This window comes from Esox lucius, chromosome 10 (genome assembly GCF_011004845.1).
Source record: "Esox lucius isolate fEsoLuc1 chromosome 10, fEsoLuc1.pri, whole genome shotgun sequence".
Classification (NCBI taxonomy): domain Eukaryota; kingdom Metazoa; phylum Chordata; class Actinopteri; order Esociformes; family Esocidae; genus Esox; species Esox lucius.
The window spans coordinates 3,430,579-3,451,581 of NC_047578.1; the positions used below are offsets into that span (position 1 = coordinate 3,430,579).

At 43.3% G+C, this 21,003-nt stretch overlaps 1 protein-coding gene across 2 annotated transcripts; it reads right to left on the bottom strand.

Moving 5' to 3' along the window:
- Positions 1 to 992: 992 nt before the first annotated feature.
- LOC105012345 (toll-like receptor 13) lies at positions 993 to 12,077 on the bottom strand. 2 transcript variants are annotated; one of them, XM_010873121.4, is made up of 4 exons: positions 11,781 to 12,077; positions 11,290 to 11,340; positions 3,504 to 6,188; positions 993 to 3,174 (listed from the first exon to the last, which is right to left on the bottom strand). In XM_010873121.4, the coding sequence occupies exons 3-4, from the start codon at positions 6,125 to 6,127 to the stop codon at positions 2,934 to 2,936; spliced, it is 2,865 nt and encodes a 954-aa protein (XP_010871423.2). In that variant the 5' UTR covers positions 6,128 to 6,188; positions 11,290 to 11,340; positions 11,781 to 12,077; the 3' UTR covers positions 993 to 2,933. The 2 variants fall into 2 exon arrangements, with proteins under 2 accessions (XP_010871423.2, XP_010871422.2); XM_010873120.3 differs by lacking the exons at positions 11,290 to 11,340; positions 11,781 to 12,077 and adding an exon at positions 7,262 to 7,813.
- Between the last annotated feature and the right edge of the window lie 8,926 nt (positions 12,078 to 21,003).

The following is a 21,003-nucleotide window of genomic DNA, read 5'->3' on the forward strand; positions in this document are numbered from 1 at the left end:
GATGTTATAAGTTGTACTGAGTAAATACAGCTGAATGAAACAAACTGTCTGTCTGTCTTCATTTCAGGCTGCAAAGCAACAAAATGGGATTATTTTTAAAGGGGGGGGATTCTTTTCCATACCCACTGTATCAAAAGTGGTCCAAGGAAGGAAAATTGGTGAACCGGTGACAGGGTCATGGGCGGACAAGGCTTACAATGGGGTTTAAGCACGTGGGGAGTGAAGGCTGCCCCGTGTGGTCCAATCTCAAATTTCGCTCAAATTTCTGAAAAAGTGAATGCTGGTACTGATAGAAAGGTGTCAGAACACAGTGCATCGGAGTTTGTTGTGTACGGGGCTGCGTAGCCGCAGACCTGTCAGGGGGCCCATGCTGACCCGTCTCGAAAGTGCCTACAATGGGCATGTGAGCATCCGAACTGGACCACGGAGCAATGGAAGAAGGTGGCCTGGTCTGATGAATCATGTTTTCTTTTACATCACGTGGATGGCCGTGTGCATTGCTTACCTGGAGAACACATAGCACCAAGATGCACTATGGGAAGGACACAAGCCGGCAGGGGCAATGTGATGCTTTGGGCAATGTTCGGCTTGAAACCTTGGGTCCTGCCATTCATGTGGATGTTACTCTGACACGTACCACCTACCTAAGCATTGTTGCAGACCATGTGCACCCTTTCATGGCAAAGGTATTCCCTGATGGAATTGACCTCTTTCAGCAGGATAATGTGCCCTGCCACAAAGCAAAAATTATTCAGGAATGGTTTGAAGAACACAAGTTCAAAGTGTTGACTTGGCCCCCAAATTCCCCAGATCTCAATCCAATCGAGCATCTGTGGGATGTGCTGGACAAACAGGTCTGATCCATGGAGGCCCCCCCATGTAACTTACAGGACTTAAAGGATCTACTGTTAACATCTTGGTGCCAGAGACCACAGCACACCTCCAGAGGTCTAGTGGAGTCCATGACTCGATGGGTCAGGACTGTTTTGGTGGCAAAAGGGGGACCTACACAATATTAGGCAGGTGGTCATAATGTTATGGCTGATCGGTGTAGTTAATGTGGCAATGAGCAGTTTGAATTGGCAAAGTTATGGTGGCAATGTGCAGTTGGAATAGGCATAGTTAGTGACAACTTAGCCTCAATAGTTAAGTTTAAACATAGACATACAGGGATCCAGACAGGGGCCATATAAAGATCCAAAACACGATCAGAAGAGAGATGGGTTGTTGCTTTGCTATTGTTTAAACTGCAGATTGCCCCTTTAATGTTCCCCCTGAGTGAACCACAGTTTGGCCTGTGCTGGCGTTGTGTTGCTATGCGCTCTGGTGTTACATCATCAGCTTGTGTTGTGTGGGCGGGATGAAGAAGGCCTTCAGGACACTCAGAACTTGTTCTTAAACATCCGCCACAGACAACCGTCCCACAGCATAAAAAAAAGCATGATCTACAGTCATTGAACTTGGACAGAAGGGCTAAACTGGGATACATTGTATTTCTGGAGATGGTATGCCCTCTAGTGGTAGCCCTGCCCCTCTAGACCCTGGAATTGTTTCTGGGAACAAGAACCTTTTCATCATATACGACAGGTATGTACAGGGTGTAGCTGAAATAAGAGCCATCTCTAAGAATGAAACACTGGCTACAATTGCATCAACATTTGAATTTAATGTAGTAAACTAGGTGGTTAGTTCAGTTATATTCATCCTAGGCGTTTTTGCTATTAATTTGTTTGCAGGCTAGCTAACATTGGCTAATCACATTGAACCATAATTGACAACGATTTGAAAATGTCAAAGCTTAATAAGTCATGAACATTACATGGAAGGCAGCGTGTGGTCTAGCGATTAAAGCATCGGATCAGTAACTGAAAGGTTGCCGGATCAACTTCTGAAGCTGACTAGGGCTCAATCTCAAATCGCATTCTAACATACTATATAGTATGCCAGATTATTGTGCGAGAAGATTAGTATGTCTCATACTGTAGTACGCTGAAAATCGTATGGCAAAATTTCCCGGACGGTCGACTATTTCTGGTGGATTTTCGAAGTATGCATCCGTACCTGCATGCTTTTTGGGGTAATATAGACCACAACCCCTTGTGCAGTAAAAGGGGAGGGGTTTCCACGATTCAATCATCTTTTCACTTAACGAACAAGTCGGTTATCGTCACCTATATTAATAGTTAATATTATTAATAGTTGCATCAATGTCATCAGGGCTGGCTCCAGGCAAAAGCGACATAAGCAATCCCTTAGGGTCTCCGACAGCTAGGGGGCCTCAGATTGCTAGGGAGTACTCGACCGATAGAGGAGTGGGTGCCCCAAATAAAATGTTGCTGAAGGCCCCCAAAAAGCTAGAGCTGGCACTGAATGTCATTCATGTATGAAAGAAAAACGTTGTGCCATAAAATTAAATCGCTTTGGTGATGTAAAGTTCGTCTTCAGTCTTGCTAGCAATTGCTCAATTCTTTTGACTATTCCAAGTAGTAAGATACTAGTATTACTGGCTTATAAGCTATTAAAATGGCTAGTGCCAAAGCGATACAGTTCATAGATTCTATTTGTGCTGCAAGTAGACATCATAAGAAACGTTAGTCAGTCCAACACAATGCTTAATTGTGTCTAGCTAAATATTCAAACTTTGTGTGATGGTAATGCGTGACAACAGTATCTAATGTTGAGATACAATTTTCTGACAAGGTATATCCCAATCAGACCTAATACTGGCATACTAGATTACTATATACGAAACACAGCGTATATCACCATCATCCTCGAAGTACGTATTTGTATTACATAGTATGTAGTATGCGATTTGAGATTCACATAGGTAAAAAAAAGTAGTTATTCGGTCACTGAGTATTGCAGTTAACCATTTCTCCACCCAAGTCACTTTTGTAACTGAGAATGTCTTTACAGCCTCTCTTACAGTCTTATAGCCTCTCCACCCCAGTCAGGAGGGGGTTTTCCTCATCAGAGGAGTTCCTGGTCTCCAGAGCCAACTGTAATTTCTGCCAAAAAACACCAGTGTGCTCCCCAGCTCTAGGCCAGCTCAGGTAGGTGCGTTTCTTCAGAAGCCTCCGCATGCGGTGGTAAGGAGACAGCTGTTGGTCCGGAATCTCCTCCAGGAACACCAGGATCAGCACATCCTTCTGCTCGTCGAACAGACGGAAGCTAAAGAAAGGATGGTACAACGTCTTTATCCCCATAAGGTTGACATTAAACAGTGAGCATCTAGCTAATTTATGGCTCTGCTATACAACAGGCAACGGCGTCAGGCATTGCCATCAGCCATTGAGGGATGGTTTCCCATCAAATGAATGAAAACTGCTATAATTCTGCACTGCCAAAATCCAAGCTCAGGAGTTGGCCAACGTTCTCAACAGATCTCGAGAACGGAAAGACGGAGAACCAAGCGTCTGCTCGGTTCTGGGTGAGGCAGGCATAACTTCACATTTACACGACGCCAACAGAACTCATTGCGCATGTTGTTTCCGACCCACCTGGCCACCTGGATCTCCCGGGAGCACCACTCACTCTCCAGGTAATGGCGGCTGATCACACAGATGGTCTTGTGGCTCCCGTAGATGGCGTCTGTGATGTTTTCCATGATGGGTTTGCCTGGCTGGAAGTCCCGGTGGTGCAGACACAACCTCCAGCCCTGCCGCACCTCCAGCTCCGGCAGAAGATCCCTCAGGACCCAGGGCTCATCGTGGGTGTTGTAGGACACAAAGGCATCATACTGATAAGCTGCACGCCTGTTCTTCTGCTTGTTGTCGTAGAGATAAGCCAGGAATAGGTGGTAGGAATAGATGAGCTGCCATCTCAGGAGGCGGTAGATTAAGGATCCCAGCAGTGTGAGAAGGACCAGAGAAGTGGTGGAAATGAAGTAGAATAAGCCGGTGTCTACTGAGCAGGAGTGGGTGTCAAAGTCCAACAGTAAAGTACCTTTTTGACTGAATGGATATTTACAGAGATATTGATGTGCGTCCACAACTTGGGTTTGGCTGTTGTTTGTTATCCACCGCATGAACCAAAGATTGCTACAGTTACAACTGAACGAGTTATTTCTCATGTCCATGTATGTCAGAGAAGGAAGGGAATTCAGCAATGTTTCATTAAGAGCTGTCAATTGGTTATAGCTTATCTGCAAGTAATTGACTTGAAATAAATTGGCATTTATCAGGAAATCTAAAGATTCAAGTTGACATTTTGATAAATAAATGACCATGAGTTTTGGGATTGGGTGAAACAGCTCTGCAGTGAGTGAGGTGAATTTATTGTCGCTGATGTCAAGGTATTTCAACTCTGGAGTGTATCTGAATGTGTTAGGGTGCAATAACTTAATATTTAGATTTCCTGCCCTGATTGTTTCTAAAGATTGTAAACCTTCAAGAAAGTTCGATGGTATGTTAAACATTCCTTGTGGATTCTGGCTGAAAATGGCCAGATATCTGAGCGATGACAAGTTCACGAATGGCGGAAGACGTAGCTCACTATCGTGTTCATATTCTATCCGGTTAGAGCTAATTGAGAGGTATCTTAAGTGTGATAGTTCTCTGAAGACTGTATCTTTGACTGCTTTAGCATTTATCTTATTTGAACTCAGTTTAAGGGTTTCAAGGTTGAACAATCCGTCAAAAGCTCCATTGTCCATATGGGAAATTTGATTGTCAAATAAAATAAGACTTTTTAATGATTTTAATTGTTTAAAGTCTTCCTGCTTGATAGAGCTAAGCTTATTTTGACGCAGATCAAGGCTCTCTAGATTTTGCAAACAATTTGTGAAAGCACCATTCAAGGTCAGGATTGAATTTCCTCCTAGACTGAGCATCTTTAAAGACTTCAAATCCTGGAAGACACAGCTGTCAAGTTTTTGTATTTTATTGCTGTAAAGGAAAAGTTTTAGGAGTCCTGTAAGATTAGCAAAATCCAAGCAGTTTAGATTATCAATGCTATTTAAGCTCAGATCCAAGATTTTTAGAGTGGAGAGATTTCTTGTGGCATTTGGCACAGATGAAAGACTGTTGTTGTCCAGTCTTATATATTTCAGCCCCTTTAGAGATCTGAAAGAGGACTCAGACAGATCACTAATAATATTATCTGATAAATCAAGCTTTTTTGTTCGAGAGCAGGACTGCAGCAATTTCTCAGAAACAACACTGATGCAATCATTGCCCAGTCGAAGTACGCTCAGAGTAGGTATGTGGCAGGCAATATTGGCGATGATGCCAACTTTCTCAGTTGATTTTCTCCATAAATTTGAAAGTGCCAGAGATGCTAATGAAGAGTGTGTGTTTGTGAAATTTTGGAGCACCATACTCATATTGTCTACAGACATCTGGACACCACTCAAGTCTAGTGTGGAAATTTTACTGAGGAAAACAGTGTCTGCCACATCCCATTCCATGCTTCCATTTTGGCCACAGTAAGAGAGGTTTAAATTCTGAAGGTTAGGAAGAACATTTGCTGTGATGCTGAACCTTTCCAAAGGATTCGTGGATACATCCAGAACCTTCAGCCCAATGGACCCGTTTGATAGTTCCCTAGATTCAAAATAGTGGAGGTTATTGTTACTAATGTACAACTCACGCAAATTTGGCAAATGTACAAGGGGTTGAACATTACTTAGGTGATGTAATTTGTTGTTGGTTAAGTTCACTATTTGTAAACCAGAGAGGTTCTGGAAAGATGAACATGCAATGAACGAAATTAGATTATTATGCAACTGTAGTCGTGTCATGTTGGCCAGTCCCTGAAACATGTGTTCTGAGATGGTGGTGAGTTTGTTATGGCCTAGATCTAGCCCATGCAGAGCCACAAGATGTAGAAAAGCTCCGTCTTCAACGTTAGAGATCGTATTGCTGGACAAGTTCATACAATTAATTACAGATATGTTTTTAAAATCAGACTTCTTGATTTTTGAAATGTTATTCATGGAAACGTCTAAAGATTTAATTACTGGTGGAATATCGCTGGGTATAGTTTGGAGATTCCTTTGTCGGCAGTTTAAATTCATCTTAATAGATATGCAATGTTTCATGGAGTATGCCCTTGCTGGATTGACAATAATCCAGAAGAAGTGCAGGAAGCACAAAAACATGGCAGAGGAAGTCCCACTTCCCATTTTTGGTGCAGATGTTGAGGTTCCCCTTTCAAACCAGTTTCCTTCAATTTATAATTCAGATCTATGGAAAGAAACAGAAACATGTATTTATGCCCACCACTATATACACTGCAAATTGTCCAGTGTTGAAATTCTGGGTTTAAAGTGGCCCTACATAAACACCAGACCAGGGTTATTTGTTAATTATTATACTAATTATTATTTTACCTTGATATAGGGGACTGAAGCTCACGCATATTCCAACTGTAATCCACTTAAACCATGCCACTCATTATCACATTTCCCAGCATGCACTATTGCATGTTTTTTTCAATCTATATTTGTGTATGCTACTCATTTGGTTGGTCCAATTGAGAGGCTTATGGTACTTTCCCCGTATACTCCTACATGCCTTCCCAGCTATTCTATGAATGGAAACTACACAGGGTAAATGATCACAAACGCTAGTTTTTTAATTTGGACTCACTGGACTGTAAGTAATATATTGCCAACCTTGTGGCCTGTAATGTACATACTTTTAGAATGTATTTTTGAGGTACATTCACCTTTTTGCCTCCCAATGTCACAGTTTCATATTCTCATCTGAATGGGCTTCAACCGTATGTCAATATTGGTTAATATAAGTGTTTTAAAGGAAAAATTAAACTGTAAAAAAAAATATGATTGATATAACAATGAAATGAAATTAATAAAAGAAAAGGAGAAGATATAAAAGCATTTAAAAAATAATAATAATAAAATAACCATCACTGTTGCCTGTAGGACAAACTGTTAACTGCCTTTCTCTTTAGGTTCAGAAATAAAGAAAATGTGGATTAATTGTTTATTTATGTCTAATAGATTTAAGAAATGTACTGAAAAAACAATTCATGTCAATGTAATGTGTTTTGAAGCATATCTGCATAGAATGTTAAACTCTTCCATGAACATTTCCAAATTAGTACAAATCTCAGAATAAGGGGAAAAAAAATTCTGGTTTTTCTTCAAAATAAATTATTTTATTTAACTATCATTATTACAAAAAGCGTGATCCAGAACACTGTGTAGTTATGTGACAAAAATTAGTGGTAAAACATGACTTATGGGAAAATAGTAACTGTAAAAACATATACAGAATATAATTTTTCTACTTACAGTCATTAGAAGACTTCTAGAAGAGTCACTGCTATTGAGTGTTTCTGCTTCCAGACTCATTTGCAGAAGAAAATGGATATGAAACTTTTGTCTTCGACTTCACATTTTGACTTCCTCATCAACATAACCACCTGAAAGGTTATGTTGGATCTACACTGTAAATGTCATTAATCAGAGCATTTGAGGAAACCGGCTGCACTAAAAGAAATGTAGGTAGTTACTTAAAATGTTATTATAGTCATTATTCAAACCAATTAGGTCTATCGGAGTCCAAATTTGATTTGTATTATCTTAAATAATTGTGTAACATACCAAGCCTCACCACTATAACTTCCCAATATGCACTTTCCAGTGAACACTCAAGCTACTGTCTTTTACTGTATGTGATCTTTTGTCTTTCACGTGAGTTCCAAGACAAAATTCATGCTTTGCATAGTACAGTGGCCAGAAATTAATGGTTGCAAGATTCTTATAACTTTACTTAAACTACCAGGGAATCTTAAAAAAATAAAAAGCGCAATTAATACCATATAGGACCAGATGTTTACTTCCTATGCCAGTTGTTATTTTTCAGTTTCGTTGTGAAATGAGGTTACAGTAGTAAAATAAAAGAGGAGACCTGTTTTGGTGCTTTTTTGAGGCTATGGAATTTTTTGTTTCATTCAGGTTGAAGAGGCTGAACGAAGGTTTGTTTCAATTCACTTGCTATGGGGACGCGCCAGCGTTAGTAACTTAAATATGCTAATTATATATTTTTTTACTGATTTTTGGTGATAGTACATAGCCTAATCTGATGGTCTTTTCAACAGTCATCTTCGTTTGTCTCACGATGTCTCTTTAAAAACAAATCAGTAATTATAGGCTACTAGAAGTCACCTGAAAAGTTTTACAAAAATATTATTCGGATTAGATGTAGTTTGAGGTTATTACGTTTAAATTGAATATTTTGATGTTAAAACAAAACCCAGTGTTAGTTAAATTATAGTTGAAATTTCTTTAGAAAGAAACTCTGTCTTTCTCTATCACTCTGGCTGGGGCTAACATTAGCGTTACTAGGAAACGGCTCTTTCCGCTATCTCACCGGGAAGTTGCACCCATAATCATTTCTACAGTAGCCACCCCGAGAATAAGGTGGATAAGACAAATGGCATGCAGGGGTGTGGTTTAGGAGCTGTTCATAGTCATGACTCAAAGAGGAGTGCCTGGACCAGTGGCGGCTGCTGGTCTTTCAAAGAGGGGAAGCTCATTTTCGGCCTACATTATAACCCTCTGATGGTCTTCATTTGTAGTGACACTCGGGGTCTTTGGGGTCTTTTGGACCCCAGACAATAACATTTAATGTTTTATTATTATTATTTTTTACAAATATAATTTTACTCTGTTTAATAATGGCTTCGCTAAAATCAGGTCGACAATATTAGCACTGTCTGCCATCGTGCGCAGTTCAATCAATCAATCAAATGTATTTATAAAGCCCTTTTTACAACAGCAGTTGTCACAAAGTGCTTTACAGAGACACCCGGCCTTAAACCCCAAGGAGCAAACAACAGTAGTGTTGGATTTCAGTGGCTAGGAAAAACTCCCTAAGAAGGCAGAATTTTAGGAAGAAACCTAGAGAGGACCCAGGCTCAGAGGGGTGACCAGTCCTCTTCTGGCTGTGCCGGGTGAGCTATTAAGAGTCCAATTAGAATAATAAATACATTTCTCTGGGCTAAATCCAGAGTCTATTTGATTCTAGACTATGTCAAATGTATGACCAGGTGGACAAGGACAGGGACAGCAACGAGCCCCCCAAACTAGGTACTCCGCAGGTGTGGACCAGGACCTCATCTCCTCCTAAAATTTAAAACTGGAGGAGACTGAGAAAAATTTGAAAGTGCATTCCTCATATCCCCCAGCACAATAATATAGCAGCGTAACACCAGTTTCACCCGCGTACGACGCTAGCCTAGCCTACTACTGTATATGAATGAATGAATGAACTATCTAAAAAAAAATAATTTAACTTTGTAAAACTGAAACAAGGATTGTGGTGTAGCCTATAATTGTGTGAAATGTATGATGTAAATCGGCTAGCTATTTCGCCAAACAAATATCAAGAAATATTACAGCAGTTTGTCTTTCGAATACATTTCTGAAATCCGCGATGGGACTGAGTGTGAAATAGCTTCAGTGACTTCTTATAGTACAGACCGCTGTCAGTCAAAAGGAGATGCAGTTCGACAGATCGTCAGATCCTCCAATCATCACGCAGAAGCCCAGAGTCCGGGCCAGCCCACTCCTCATTCACCCCCAGAGACACTGACCGTCCATGGGCGGGACATAATCGCAGCATTTATCCAATCACCATCAACTTTCGGAGCACTGAAAAAAACTGTTCTAAGCAGCCCCATTGAAGTCAATGGACGCTCGGCTTCAACAGGGAAATGCATTATGACGCTGTGGGATTGTATGAGAAGAAAATCGAGTCAGCCGACCTGTAGCTGATTCTGAACTAACTAGTTTTAGAGATTAACGTGTTTTAACGCATTTCTTGTCAATAAAATGTTTCAATTCTGCTCTGTGGTGGTGTGTTCGACTCTTTTCCTTTTTCACTCTGTTCTATTCCATTCTGAACATTTTAAATGTTACAACCCAAATAAGTGTTTCCTGTCTGCAGTTTGGGGTGCGGGACGGAGAGAGAGACTGAGGGACACCGGGACGTCCAGACCAGGAGATTGCGCCTGACATGGAGCTCAGGACACTGGAAAAGTAGATATTTACATAATACGGTGTCCATTACTGTTTGTTTATTTGTCACAACACAGTTGTTATGAAAGCCTTTTTCTACCAAAAGGGGCTACATGTGTACTACCGGTTTAATGATGTATGTTATCAGTCCCAAAATGCATAACATACATGCATTGGGTGTGCTTAAGATCTCAGAATGCGTCCTCGTTGATCAATTCACCTCAATCAAAAGGTGGCTCTTTTTGTGTTAATTGTTCGGCTTGACCTATGGCTCTGAGTCTACACCTTATCACTCAGTCTGCCCTGCTTTTATTCAATTCCTCTCAATCTACCTCCATCCTCTATACCCCCACCTACTCTTTCATCTGTTTTTCCCTCCCTCCCTCTCAAGTCTCTGTCACTCTTGGTGTCATGCTGGTGACCTCCGGGCTGGTCAGCCTGTCAGTGGGGTACTCCACCCTCACCAGGATTCAATCCATAGGGGAGGGGGACCTGTTATTTATAGACGCCCAGGCTTCAACGGGGGGGGGGGGGCTGTATTGGCTGGGATTGGAGCTGGGCTTGGCCTCGTCTGCCTGGGTTCCGGTTTGACCTTGTCGGCCACCCTTCTCTGGTCCTACTCCAGGAGCCTTTGGAAAGGGAAGCCGTACCCAAGAGAATGGGAGAAAGGGAGGAGCGGAGGGTGCAGGAGGGGAGGGCGGAGGAGGGGAGGGCGGAGGAGCGGAGGGTGGAGGAGCGGAGGGTGGAGGAATAGGGGATGTCGTTTCCAAGGTCCCTGTAGTGGGCGAGGGGAAGGTGCCTGGCACAGCTGCCCTAGTGAACAGACTACCCATTCTATGAGGCATTGACCAGGCTGGGGAACCCTGTTCTATTTTACTGTGTGTTGTGGGTGTTGTGGGGTATTGATGATGTGTTCATTGGCTAAATATGATCCCTGAGACTGAAAGTACAGCCTTGTTTCCAAGACAGTTGGGACGCTGCGTAAATGTAAATAAAAACTGAATGCAATTATGTGCAAATCATTTATCCCAATATTGAATAGACAGTAGTACAAAGACAACATATCAAATGTTGAAACAGGGAAATGTAATTGTTTTTGGAAAAATATTGCCCATTTTGAATTTGATACCAGCAAGAAGTAGAGGAAACACAGAATAGCGGGAAAATAAATGTAATTTTGCTACACATTGGTTAAGCAATCCAAACAAAGACAGTGCATACAGGATGTCACAGAAGACAAGCAAGATGAAACAGAATTGGGAACAGAACATCCCGAATAATAATGACATTTTACTCACAGTTTGACTTATTAACAGCAGGGCAATTCCAACCCTCACTAGCATGGGTCTCTGAGGATTAACCCACAGGTTTAATCATGAACATTAACTTACACATCCCATCCTTTAATGATTTTCAAAAGAGGAACCGAGAATGAGTCAGATAACACAAAGCCCAGTTCTGAGAGAGGTGGGGTGGATGGAGGCTGTAGAACTCTATAAATCTATAAATATTCAAAACCTCTCAGTGGTCAGAGCTGGACAAGCCATAGATATAAATAAAAATACAGAAAGGAAATAACACAACTAAAAGTTTCACTTCAACTAAGCCTAAATATTCGGTTAGTCTCTGAATTTGTTTCAACACTCGTTCAACCGTCTTTAAAACAAACTAAATTGACTTGAACAGAAGCGTTTTGTTTAGCTAACTTCCTTAAGGCACACTCAAACAGTGTTCAGGCATATTGGTAATGTCAGTAGACCTGTAGTCTACAGTAGACTGTAGCACTTACCAGTAATCATGAAACCTTTTTGCACCTAGTCCTGTCCCATCTCAAAACCATCTCGGACCCCTCCCTTAACTCACGGCAGTTTGCCTACAGAGCCAACAGGTGCCTGGATGACAGCATTTACAAGAGCTTCCAATACAGGCAAATACAGGGTCTCCCGCAGTCACAGGACAAAGTCACTGTGATCAGTAAGAAGACACCAGTGTCTTCCTCACCTCCTCTGTCCTCAAATCCTCTGGTTTGTGTCTGTGTCTTCAACACATTGTACAGTCCCCAGAAAGGGTTTACGGCTGCCCGCTGCCCACTGCCATTCATCAATTCTTACAAGTAGTGGCAACCAAAGCTTTTTGAATCCATTGAACTTTGCATGGAAAAACAGTTAAAACCTCTAAGATATTAAACAGTGCACAATAGTGACATCTGCTGGTCAGAAATAATTATCACATTTCTTTAAGACGGTCACCAAGGTTAGGCGTGCATAATGACAAGGGGAAATAGAATGTGGGGTTTGTATGCCACGTTCCTCTTGCCTTTCCAGTTGGCTTCTTTTTTATTATATACTATACTTTTTTATTATTTATTATTATGTTCTTTTTTTTACTGTGTATCCATTATCCGTTGACATTTTGAATAATATAGGCGAGAGTGCCATAGGACGCGCTAAATAAAACAAATTATTTGACCAACAGTAAATTTAGTTGATCTCAGGTCACAGGTCAGCTGCTTATAAGTCCCAGACACGGACTGTGCCACTAGATATTGTGGATCCGTGAGCCATTTTGTTCCGATACTACCTGTGGACTACGCTCAAAGCCTCACACAGATTGAACCAGTTTCCCGAAGGCACTGCTCTTGATCAGGAAGCTCCAGAACTCTTAGGGAATGTAGAAGGCCTACCCAGAGGGGCTATTAAAGCCTTGGTCATGAAGACAGCATCATTAGGAATCAGTTGGTCGATTTCAGTAATGAACACTGTCCATTATCATGACACCAGTGTTAAGCGACCTGTGCCTCTCCCCCATCTTCTCTCTCAATCCCACCTCTCTCTCTGTCTGTCTGAACACTCTGGGTAAAGGCATCTGCTCCTAGAGGACCACATAATGGCCCGCTGCTCTGGGAAAGTGTTCGCTACAGACAGACAGTGAATGTCACTGGTCACAGTCTATAGACAGGCAGGAACAGAGTTAATGTTCCCTCATTATACGTGACGAAAGGAAGCGAAGCTGAAAGACCATTATGGTATTTAATCTTTATTTTACTTCTCTTTTTTTCATTCTTCCTCTCCTCTCTCTTCTGTCTTCCGTTTCCACCCCGCCCACCCACGCCCCGCCCACCCACACCCCGTCCCTGTCCTTGTCCATCTGGTCGTCCCTGTCCTTGTCCATCTGGTCATCCCTGTCCTTGTCCACCAGGTCGTCCCTGTCCTTGTCCACCAGGTCGTCCCTGTCCTTGTCCATCTGGTCATCCCTGTCCTTGTCCATCTGGTCATCCCTGTCCTTGTCCACCAGGTCGTCCCTGTCCTTGTCCACCTGGTTGGTCCCTCCCTTTCTTTGTCCATCTGGTCGCCCCTGTCCTTGTCCACCAGGTCGTCCCTGTCCTTGTCCACCTGGTTGTCCCTCCCTTTCTTTGTTCGCCAGGTCGTCCCTGTCCTTGTCCACCTGGTCGTCCTTGTCCTTATCCATTTGGTCGTCCCTGTCCTTGTCCACCTGGTCGTCCTTGTCCTTCTGGTCGTCCCTGTCCTTGTCCACCAGGTCATCCCTGTCCTTATCTTCCTGGTCATCCCTGTCCTTATCCACCTGGTCGTCCCTGTCCTTGTCCACCTGGTCGTCCTTGTCCTTCTGGTCGTCCCTGTCCTTGTCCACCAGGTCATCCCTGTCCTTATCCACCTGGTCATCCCTGTCCTTATCCACCTGGTCGTCCCTGTCCTTGTCCATCTTGTCATCCTTGTCCTTGTCCATCTGTTCGTCCTTGTCCATCTGGTCATCCCTGTCATTCTCTATCTAGTTGTGCAGCTGATCTGGATTCTGCCTAAAGATTCTGGACACTGCCCACCTGTATATATTGACTCATTGTTCTTCTGAACAAAAATATCAATTTGTGGCCCAAAACGGTCAATTACTTGTATAGTGTTCACCCAGAAGAGGACTGGCCGCCCCTCAGAGTCTGCCTCTAGGTTCATGCCTCGGTTCCAACTCTACTAGCCACTTAGAACGAATTTCTTGTTGTTGCTTGGGTATCTATAAAGCCTTTTTGTGACAACTGCTGATGTAAAATGGACATTTATAAATGTTTAAAGAATACATTTATATATTTATCGAGCTTCTATATATATATATATATCTTCATGTCTCTGTATTATATTTCTGTCTTTCTCAGATGAGCCAACTCCAGCACTGCGTGTCTGACAACCTCTTAAGATTCCGCCTATGGGCATCAGTTCACAACAGAATAGTGCTGCGATGATTTCTGAGTCAGAAAAAGCAGAACTGAGTGTGTGGTTCAAAACATAATGTCATGGAGTTTCATAGCAAGGGGTGAGAAGTTGAGAAGTCAAACCGTTCAGTGCTCACAGCCTTCCGTTTTCAGCTCAGCGTTAACACAGACACTGTAAACGTGTTAAAAGGTCTCAAATAGATTCATTTAAAATGTGTCAAAAGGTCTTCAATAGATTCATCAGGTCTGAACAAAAGCCTGCATGTCCAACATCCTACTGCTCTAACAATGGCTGTTTTTCATCAGGCTTGAAATGTTTTGAAAGAACCTGAAACGACATGGTAGCCTTCCACTTGAACCACATGACACTGACCATACCAATCTCTGCCACTAGATGTCAGTATCCAACAACAGTGACCATACCAATCTCTGCCACTAGATGTCAGTATCCAACAACAGTGACCATACCAATCTCTGCCACTAGATGTCAGTATCCAACAACAGTGACCATACCAATCTCTGCCACTAGATGTCAGTATCCAACAACACAGTGTTTCCTCCCATCACTGTACACCGTTCTCTCCGTGTAGTCTTGAGCGGATATTATCTGGGTACCCTTTGGCACCCTATTCTCCTAATTGTGCACTACTTTTATGGGACATAGTGTGCCGTCTACTCTTTAACCCTTCTCATTTCCCCTCTTTTCCTCTCCCTCGACCCACTCTTGGTTTGTTCCCTTCACCTGGTGTCATTAATATGTCCCTGTGTAATTGTATCTCTTCATTAGTTTCTGATCTAATGTATTAGCGGAATTCATCACTAATGGTCCCATTGTTAATCACAGTGATAGTCATGGCTTCATACCTGCAGTCAGTGGGACTGCCTCAAGGAACTATGGGTAATGATTAGGTGACTCGGCCATCCAGGTAGATAAGGTGATGAGAATGGGTGTCTGTAAATGTGCTTTTCATGGGCATGTCAAGAGGGGTGCTTTTGAATTATGAGCCGTTACAAAGACCCAACATTGGCTAGCTATTTCCTCAGTTCTGACATCATCACCACCCTCTATCCTTTTGAGTGGTTATTGGTCTGTCTAACGATAACCATTGGTTTTAAAGGTTAAAGAAGTTTAAGCATATTGGATTGCTAAAATACATTAATATTTAACCATCTCATTCTGATTATTTCGTAGGTTTTCTTCCCTGGTGGTACCTCCCTTCGCCAGAGGACATAGGATATAGTGATTAGCCTAGCGACAGCACTAACGAGCGAGGATTGATTGTAGAAGAGGCCCATAGACTATGCTAATGTAATAGTGTCATATGTAAAATGGGGTGAGTTATTGAAAGGAGCTGGGGGCAGATAATTAAATCCACCTCCTCCCACATTCCTACAACTTTATCTATAACAGTGATCTGTGTACTCATTTCTTGCAGGACTATAGTTGTCCATGGAATTGTAAGCAATCCTGGACAGATCTTGAGGATTCTGGGTAATGTCCGATTAAACTAAAGTTTTAAAAGCCCAGTTCCAAGATGTGTGCCATGCTGTATTTAAAAATCTTTACGATTCTTTTGGCTAGTTGGCGAGACATGTCCCATGTATGTAGATGTGAGTGTTCCGTATGGTTCTGTGCTTGTTTGTGTCCGTGTGTGTGTGTCAGTTTTGAGTCTTGGTTGTTTTTCAGAAGGGGACTGTGGATGGATCTCCGCTGAGCTTTCGCGCTTTCATCCCCAGATCTGTTCAATAATGTATGGAGCTCCCATGGACTCACAAGGAGAGGGACAAGGATAGGCTCAGGATAATTGGAAAACCAGTTGGTTCTGACAGCCCCAGAGCGCCATTCCCGGGCCAGTCCGGACTGCGAGGACACCACTTAAGGGCAACATGGAGATACGCTCATCGGAAACCATGCATTGAACACACACACACACGCTCACACACACATGCACTCTCCCTCTCTCTCTCTAGGGCTCCTGTGACCTACTCCAAAGCACTGTATTGATTTTAGGCCCCATCTCTACATCCTATTTGCACTACTTTACCCTAGAAGCCCATGGGCCCTGGTCAGAAGTAGTGTGCCACATAGGGGACAGGAAGACGTTGAAGACTCGGACCACGATGTGACAGACTATTGAGGCCACCATTAATGTTTAATCATCCAGAGAAAATGTCAAGTGTAGGATGGAAGTAAACACGTATGTGTTGGATGTTATGGACACACACATGGATGTGTAAACAAGACATTTGCTTTGTTGTAATGGTCCAATAAAGTTAAAACCCAAACCGTGTGCAGACCTGACCCGAGCACCTCTGCAAAATGTTCATAGTTGTTCACAATCACAGAACCAATCCCCGAACAGATCCCTCAACTAGTCCCTGAACAGTCCCAAAAACTGGTCCCAGAACCAATCCCCGAACAGTCCCCGAACCAGTCTTTGTAGCAGTCTCTGTACCAGTTTCAGCAGCATAACTCTAGGATCGATAAACCCTGCCTCTTGATGCTTCTTGCCATTTTTACTCAAAAGGTAGCTTACTGTTTGCAATGTTATGCCCAATTCTAGCCACATAAAGAGTTGTAAAGAAAGTGCTGTTTTTGAGAGAGGCTTTTCGGTGAAAACTGGGATCCTTTCATTTGGCTCCATGATTTGCTTACTTTCTTAGCCGAAACAACGCCTACCTGCAGATAAGTTACATAATTATTTACTAAAGTATCACTGCAGAAAGTTTGGAGGTAAGACTTTGTGTTTCAAGCTCATTTTTCCAGTAAAAGAACATCAGGTAAAATAATGTGTTTGTTTAAAGTAGAGAACAATCTCTGGATACAAAAAATTCCTGGTGTCTCTTTTCATGAGGGATAGAAAGAGAGGAGCGGTCCAGCGCGGTTGTTTAGAGGCACGCCGGCATTCCCAACTGTTCACGCAGTGACATAGGTTTTTCCATCAGGGCGTTTAGCGTGAGCTAACTGGATCTTTTTTTCAGCACACTTATTCTGCCAATGCATTTATTATCAACACACACGTGGACACACACATGTGGACACACACACGTGGACACACACACGTGGACACACACACGTGCACACATTAACGCACATACGCGTCCCGAGGGACAGATCAGGTCTCTCAGTTATGCTCTTAGAGACGTGAAAGGAGACCAAACATTGGCTTTACTAGCTCCTGGACCTACAGATTAAGATTTGCTGTACTACTATAGCTGATGGAATGGTGTAATAAACTAATATTATGACGCCACAGACTCAAGGCAGCATCGATGTCTGACTTGGGGTCCATTTCCGGGCACCTGCCTTCATAAAACCTCTCCGAACAGGACTGCAGATCTATGATCCGTTCGGCCTTTTAAATCACGACGAGTAACTGTTGGGATCTGATTCTGGATCGGCGCTCCTTCTCCCAGGCTGTTCGATGAATAACGAGCCCCAGACCTCCCTCGTCTCCTCCACAGTCAGGAACGCCGGTCGACACACTGGCCCATTCAGAGGCTTCGTTTATGGGCTAGCCCAGGCAACAGGGTTGCCTTGTGAGGGCACCCCACTAAACTCGACAAGAGGACATAAATTGCACTTTTATTGGACACCCCTCTCGCAACAGTCTCTATTTTTGGAGACGTGTTTGAACAAGTCTCTGGTGTTCTCTGGTGTTCTGTCCGTCTCTCCATCCCCTCACCCTCCCTCTATCATTCTTTCTCTCGACCCCCTTGTCCTCCCCCATTCTCCACAGTCTCCCCCCATCTCTTGACCAATACCATCGTCTTCTCTGTCGATCTCTTAGACACTGAGAGGGAGACAGCTCGTTCCTGACCCCCCACTCCTCCCCATTGGTCAGACTCTTTCTATAGTAGCTAGGCCCATGCGTTTATAACTCTTAGCACAGACCTTCAAACCAATGTACCATGACATGTGCATAAGTGGAAAAGAGAGCGAAAAAATAAATAGAGTGACTAGGAAAGATAAATCATTAGGGAGAGAAGGAAATTCAGTAAGAAAGAAAGAAATAAGGAAGGAGGGCTACACAGACTGAGCCTGGTGTCTGGCCAATAGGGAGGCAGTCTGATGAAGTGACGTCTGTAATTGGTGGGATGGTCGAATTGGGCATGTCCTCGCGGCTAATTCCGTCAGTACGCTGGAGGAGTGCTCTTCTCCAAATGTGTTGGTCTCAGCCTACGTCCTGGTTGGGCGGGCACCCAGACAGGAAGTACAACGACTGGCGGGAGGGCAATCGGAGGATGTGTGGATACGAGTGTCCATTAAACCACCAACATTTCAAACCCCCTCGGTGTGCAGACATGGCAGGGAGATGAACGTGGGACAAGACCGTGTTGCGGTCAGTTAGGATGTGTATTCCAGTTTAAAGGAATGTCCTACGATGGGTTCAGTGACAGCCATATTGGATGCACAATGTGCTTTGGAAGACCTGACCGCACACGATGTCTGTGTCACTAGCTGCATGTCTATGGTATTTCAGGCTGTGTGTGAATGTGTGCTGAGCGGTAACCATTATCGATGGCAGAGCGGTCAGTTCAACATCACTTCAGTTAAGATGATTGATGTAACCTGGCGGTAGGGTCAGTGGGTTCGCGGCTGTGATCCGGGGCTTTAACCGCGCTAAGACCTTTAGGATAATAATAATGAAGACTGATTGATGCTGGACGGGTGTGTATTGTATTTAGCTGAGTACAGCAATTGAGCTGATCCTGTGCCCTTTGATAATAGTGTAATGGCTTTCATGAAGTGGTATGGCCTCTACTCACAATACTGTTCCAGTTTTAAGAATAAATCTCTGTGTGTGTCTGTCTGTGTGTTGTGCTTGTGTGTGTATGTGCGTGTGTGCCTGCATTCATGTATTCAATATTCTATATTCATATATTCATGAGGTCCCTCCAAACCTGTCAATAAGCTCATAGGCTCTGGACCCACTCGGACTTACCGAGTGGCGAACCTCAAGCTGGGAAGATTTGCCATAACACCTCATCCACGCTGGCTTTTTTACAACACCAGGGCCCCCAGGGAGGTGTCATCTGTCCCCACTGTTCATCCGCGACGGCACGCCTCGGCATGAAACCCACTTGGACGACCACCTCTCCATCAACGCGAGACAGAGCGAGGGAGAGGCTAACTTTCCACTTCGACAGAGCTGCTGTGAAGAGTCCGCGGTTGTCGCCCGACTGTTGCTCTACACTGTAAAGCAACTACAGAGGTTTGCCTAGCCACCCAGGGCCATCTCCAAATCCTACCGCTGTGCCGCAGATAACATCCAGACTGGCTACTATCTTGGTACGGTACGCAAATAGCTCAGCACCTGCTCTCATAAGTGCAGCTCTGTTGGAATGGATTGTCCCTCCTTTGTCCACATACTGGTCCACCAATCAATCATCTAAAAGATTTTCACATCTAAGACCAATTGTTGAAAGTATTTATGAATTGGGATTACTGTCAAAACATTCTACTGGACCAAAGGACATCACAGATAGCAATCTTTCACATGATGTACCATTCAAGCTTGGTCGTTGCTGGAAATAAATTGTTAAGAAATGCTTGGGGTTAATTTATCATCAAGCGACTGATATGTTCTGCTGATTTAGGTGCGCCTGTTCTTCATAATGCTCTGTAATTCTGGTGATAAGTCATGAATAAATGCATGGGTCTGGGTACCTCAGCCCTGTCAGAACACAGTGATTGATCTAACAAACCAAGCAGGGCTGACAGACTGAAAATACAGTTGATTTGTGAGTGTGTGTGTGTGTGTGTCTGAAATGTGTGTAGGTGCACTGTGTGAGTTTGTGAATGTGTTTGTGTGGGTTGCCAAGTCAGAAGGGATTTAATTTGACAGCTTGTTATAGCATATTAGAAGAGAAGTAAAGCACTGTGTGTGTGTTTTTGTGTGTGTGTGTGTGTGTGTGTGTGTGTGTGTGTGTGTGTGTGTGTGTGTGTGTGTGTGTGTGTGTGTGGGGGGGGGTTGGGGGGTGCTGCGCAAAAACCTGTGATTGCACTGGAACAGTTGTTTCAGTATATTATCAGGGAAGTACAATCCTGTCATGGCATCAGGTACGCTTAAATCATAACTGATGCAGTCCAGCAACCGCTTTCTGATGGTCCACGTGTAACCAATAAAATGTGTTTCTTTTGGTGTTTTACTCCAAGGTACCCGCACCAGGTCCTGATTGAAATATATCCCGCCAGGAGCCCTGATGGCTTCAATATGGCTTCATAATCCAGCTATAAGTCATGACCAGCCCAGAATCACCATCAGTAAGACACATTGTGGAGGCGGCTCTATCGCTGTGCGTTATTGTTTGAATCAAAATCACATAGGCATTATCTTCTTCCTTCCTCGCTGTTCATAACGGTCTGCTAGTGCGAAACTGGGACGGGCTTAGCAGCGGCGTTAATGGTTCCTCGTTGGTTTCGACCGCTGCTGTTTGCCCTCACGTTGGCGGCCCAGTTGGAGGACCCCTCACACTGCAGCCACACGACATTATCCGCTAACCGCCAGAGCGAAGGGGGTTGGGTCGGAGCGTGCTGGGTATATATTCTGACCGAATACTGCATCACCATAACATCTTCACCTAAGTCACGTTTTAAATACTGTAAATACTGCATCACTATAACATCTTCACCTAAGTCACGTTTAAATACTGTAAATACTGCATCACCATAACATCTTCACCTAAGACACGTTTAAATACTGTAAATACTGCATCACTATAACATCTTCACCTAAAACACGTTTAAATACTGTAAATACTGCATCACTATAACATCTTCACCTAAGAC